General features: G+C 43.6%; 1 protein-coding gene across 1 annotated transcript in view; it reads left to right on the forward strand.

The window, feature by feature from the left end:
- pip5k1ba (phosphatidylinositol-4-phosphate 5-kinase, type I, beta a) overlaps positions 1-5,000 on the forward strand; it is a 16,858-nt gene that overhangs the window by 1,464 nt on the left and 10,394 nt on the right. Inside the window, exon 2 of the mRNA XM_046861790.1 lies at positions 3,323-3,450. Within this exon, the coding sequence (XP_046717746.1) occupies positions 3,323-3,450 (128 nt within the window). The remainder of the gene's footprint in view (positions 1-3,322; positions 3,451-5,000) is intronic.

Raw genomic sequence — 5,000 nt, forward strand, 5'->3', positions numbered from 1 at the left:
GTGGAATGAACTTCCCCTAGAGTCCCTGACTATCTTCAAACAACAGGTGAAGACCTTTATCTTCCTGAATGTCAGGGATCCACCAGCCACACCCTCACCAAACCCTCCTATCACTCCAAGCAGCTCTCCTACTTACTAATCATCTACACCTGGCCCTAATCAGTAATCACGCTATATAACCTCCGTTCTTCTCTGTGTACGGGACTCTGTATGTTTGTTGCACTCTCTAGTCACAGCTTTCACCAGGGTTAGTTTAACCTGAGTTTTGTTGCGGTTTGCTGTTCTTCTGCCTTGCCCTTTTGTTCTTCATTAAAAAGATCTTTGTGGATTTTACTTCGGTTTCCGGCACGTTCTTTCGCCTGACACTGAAACACTTAAATTAGCACTTTCCAAGTTTGCACAGAGTTGTAGTCTGATTTATCTTAAGTTTTTAATCCATTGTACCAGTGTAGATTTATTCATGAGACTCAAAGCACTTTTGTATGTCACTGAGGACACAGGCGTCTGTTAAATGCCGCAAATGTAATGTAAATGTAAATGAATGTGCACGCATGTGAGTGAGTGAGTGTGAGTGAGTGAGTGAGTGAGCATGCACGTAAGTGATTGGGTCTGTAAGTGATTGGGACATGAGTGAGTGTGAGTGAGCAGGTGTGCATGCGCATGAGTGTGTGTACGTGAGTGAGTGTGCATATACGTGACTAAGTGTGCATACACGTAAGTGGGTGTGCATGCATGTGAGTGTGCGTGAGTGAGTGGGTGTTCATGAGAGAGTGTGCATGCATGTGAGTGAGTGAGTGAGTGAGTGAGTGTGCATGCATGTGAGTGAGTGAGTGAGTGAGCGTGCATGTGAGTGAGTGAGTGAGTGTGCATGCATGCATGCAAGTGAGTGAGTGTGCATGCATGAGTGCGTGTGCATGCATGTAAGTGATTGTGCATGACTCAGTGAGTGAGTGAGTGAGCATGCATGTGAGTGAGTGAGTGAGTGAGTAAGTGAGTGTGCATGCATGCATGCAAGTGAGTGTGCATGCATGTGAGTGCGTGTGCATGCATGTAAGTGATTGTGCATGAGTCAGTGAGTGAGTGAGTGAATGAGTGTGCATGCATGTAAGTGTGAGTTTGCATGCAAGTGAGTGCATGTGCATGCATGTAAGTGATTGTGCATAAGTCAGTGAGTGAGTGAGTGAGTGAGTGAGTGAGTGAGTGAGTGAGCATGCATGTGAGTGAGTGAGTGAGTGAGTGAGTGTGCATGCATGTAAGTGAGTGAGTGTGCATGCATGTGAGTGCGTGTGCATGCATGTAAGTGATTGTGCATGAGTGAGTGAGTGAGTGTGCATGCATGTAAGTGAGTGAGTGTGCATGCATGTAAATGATTGTGCATGAGTCAGTGAGTAAGTAAGTGAGTGAGTGAGTGAGTGAGTGAGCATGCATGTGAGTGAGTGAGTGAGTGAGTGAGTGAGTGTGCATGCAAGTGAGTGTGCATGCATGTAAGTGAGTGAGTGTGCATGCATGTGAGTGAGTGAGTGAGTGAGTGAGTGAGTGAGTGAGTGAGTGAGTGAGTGTGCATGAGTGAGTGTGCATGAGTGAGTGTGCATGCATGTGAGTGAGTGAGTGAGTGAGTGAGTGAGTGAGTGAGTGAGTGAGTGTGCATGCATGTGAGTGAGTGAGTGAGTGAGTGTGCATGAGTGAGTGTGCATGCATGTGTGTGAGTGAGTGAGTGAGTGAGTGAGTGAGTGTGCATGCAAGTGAGTGTGCATGCATGTAAGTGAGTGAGTGTGCATGCATGTGAGTGAGTGAGTGAGTGAGTGTGCATGAGTGAGTGTGCATGAGTGAGTGTGCATGCATGTGAGTGAGTGAGTGAGTGAGTGAGTGTGCATGCATGTGAGTGAGTGAGTGAGTGAGTGAGTGAGTGAGTGAGTGAGTGAGTGTGCAAGAGTAAGTGTGCATGCATGTGAGTGAGTGAGTGAGTGAGTGAGTGAGTAAGTGTGCATGCATGTGAGTGAGTGAGTTAGTGAGTGAGTGAGTGAGTGAGTGAGTGAGTGAGTGAGTGAGTGAGTGTGCATGAGTGAGTGTGCATGCATGTGTGTGAGTGAGTGAGTGAGTGAGTGAGTGAGTGTGCATGAGTGAATGTGCATGAGTGAGTGTGCATGAGTGAGTGTGCATGCATGTGAGTGAATGAGTGAGTGAGTGAGTGAGTGAGTGAGTGTGCATGCATGTGAGTGAGTGTGAGTGAGTGAGTGAGTGAGTGAGTGAGTGAGTGAGTGAGTGTGCATGAGTGAATGTGCATGAGTGAGTGTGCATGAGTGAGTGTGCATGCATGTGTGTGAGTGAGTGAGTGAGTGAGTGAGTGAGTGAGTGAGTGCATGAGTGAATGTGCATGAGTGAGTGTGCATGAGTGAGTGTGCATGAGTGTGCATGCATGTGAGTGAATGAGTGAGTGAGTGAGTGAGTGAGTGAGTGTGCATGCATGTGAGTGAGTGTGTGAGTGAGGAGTGAGTGAGTGAGTGAGTGAGTGAGTGAGTGTGCATGAGTGAATGTGCATGAGTGAGTGTGCATGAGTGAGTGTGCATGCATGTGTGTGAGTGAGTGAGTGAGGAGGAGTGAGTGAGTGAGTGTGCATGAGTGAATGTGCATGAGTGAGTGTGCATGAGTGAGTGTGCATGCATGTGAGTGAATGAGTGAGTGAGTGAGTGAGTGAGTGAGTGTGCATGCATGTGAGTGAGTGTGTGAGTGAGTGAGTGAGTGAGTGAGTGAGTGAGTGAGTGAGTGAGTGTGCATGCATGTGAGTGAGTGTGTGAGTGAGTGAGTGAGTGAGTGAGTGAGTGTGCATGAGTGAGTGTGCATGCATGTGTGTGAGTGAGTGAGTGATAGTGATCATGTGTTCATTCGGGTTCAGAAGACACACTGTTGTACTATAAATGTTCTTCTGTGTTCCTGTATGAACTGAAGTCTTCCACAGTTTTTTAGACTAAATATCTCCACTAGATAAACAAATGAACCACAGACCATGACAGCACAGTTCTCACTTCCTAACCTCATTATAGAAAATTACACATTAGAACTACGCAACACACAAATATACACAAACACGGTCATGTCCTAAAAGTCTGAGTAGGTGTTTACATTCTGTCATTTTGTTTCCTGCTGTCTGTGTTTGTGTTCCTGATATGACTTTTATCTTTTATAACTTTACATGATCACATCCTCTTCCTGTACTGCTACACACTCATCATCATCATCATCTCTCTCTCTCTCTCTCTCTCTCTCTCTCTCTCTCTCTCTCTCACCTCACTCCCTCCCTTATTCATGGTGTGTGTGTTATCAGCCCACAGCAGAGGCAGTGAAAGGAGCGATTCAGCTGGGGATTGCCTATACAGTGGGAAAGCAGACCAAACCAGACAGAGATGTTCTCATGCAGGACTTTTATGTGGTGGACAGTGTTTTTTTCCCCAGGTATTTCACAATGCACTGACACTGGAGACTCCCTACAGAAATTACAGAAAACTTCACCATATCAATGAGTAAATTTTAAATAAGTCAGTTTATTGTGGTGCGTCTGCTGTAGATCAGCTGTTACTATGGACACAACCCTGTATTACTATAATTTCTGCACTACTGTCAGAGTCGCTGTTATAGAGAATTAATCAACACCATCTGACCAATCCCAGTCCAGCACTGTGCTTTAAGAGGATATTAGATTAGAATCAAGTTATACTAGCTTCATTTTATTATGGTTTATTATAGTTAGTATTATAGTTAAAGTGGAGAAACTTTAATACTCTGTGGTTTTGTAATAAGAATGAGGAAAACTGTCACGCTGAAGTGCAGTGTTCAGTGACCATCTTCATTACTGTGTAGTCATGTGTATCTTTGTTTTCATTCATGACTCCTGCCCTTGTCTTCTCATTGGTCCTCGTTTTCACATGTTGTCTCCTTCACAGCGGTTGTTCATTTCCTTGTTTAATTCATGTGTGTATCAATTCCTCATGTCTTTGTTTTAATTCCACGGAGTAACACACTGAGTTTAGCTGCTATTAAGATCCTTTTATTTATTGTTTGTCTCCTGAATTTTGATCTAGTTTTTTATTCATGTTATTTTTTTGTCCACAGTTTTGCTATTTCTTTAATTAAACATTCTTACCCAATAAAAACTTTCTTACCCTATTAAACGTTTTAACCCAGCACTCATATCCGTCTTCGCTATCGTGCATTCAGCTCAATCACACGTTTTTTAACCCTAGAAGAGTAAGTTATTCTTACAATCTGAGTTTACACTGTTACTGTTCCTCTGATCATCTTTTTTCATTTGATCTTGATCTTAACATTTTCTCTCAATTTCCTCAGTATTAATGTTGTGCATCAGTAAAACTTTATTGTTGATGTTGATGGTGTTATTATTGTTAGTGGTGTTGATCATAGTGTTGGATTTTTCTAACTAGTCCTTGGCCCTGTGTTTTCTGTTACTGTGAATGTTGTTTTATGGAGCATCAGGGTTCTGGAGAAACGTTGTTTTATTTCACTGTGTACTGCGTCAGCTATATATGGTTGAAATGACAATAAAAGCTACTTGACTTGACTTGGTAGTGATGATGGTGTTAGTAGTGGTGTTGGTGGCTTTTTAATGTTGATGGTGGTGATGGTGGTAGTGGTGTTGATATTGTTGCTGATGGTGGTGTTGGTGGTAGTGGTGTTGGTGGTGGTTGTTGTTAATGGTGGTGTTGGTGGTATAGGTGTTGATGGTGTTGTTGTTGGTGGTTGTTGTTAATGGTGGTGTTGGTGGTATAGGTATTGATGGTGTTGTTGTTGGTGTTTGTTAATGGTGTTGATGGTGGTGTTGGAGTTAATGGTGATGGTGGTGTTGGTGGTAGTGGTGTTGGTGGTGTTGCTGGCTGTGGTGTTGGTGGTTGTTTTAATGTTGGTGGTGGTTGTTAATGGTGTTGATGGTGGTGTTTGTTGTTAATGGTGATGGTGTTGTTGTTGTTGTTGTTGTTGATGATGGTGGT

Source organism: Silurus meridionalis, chromosome 11 (assembly GCF_014805685.1).
Source record: "Silurus meridionalis isolate SWU-2019-XX chromosome 11, ASM1480568v1, whole genome shotgun sequence".
NCBI lineage: Eukaryota > Metazoa > Chordata > Actinopteri > Siluriformes > Siluridae > Silurus > Silurus meridionalis.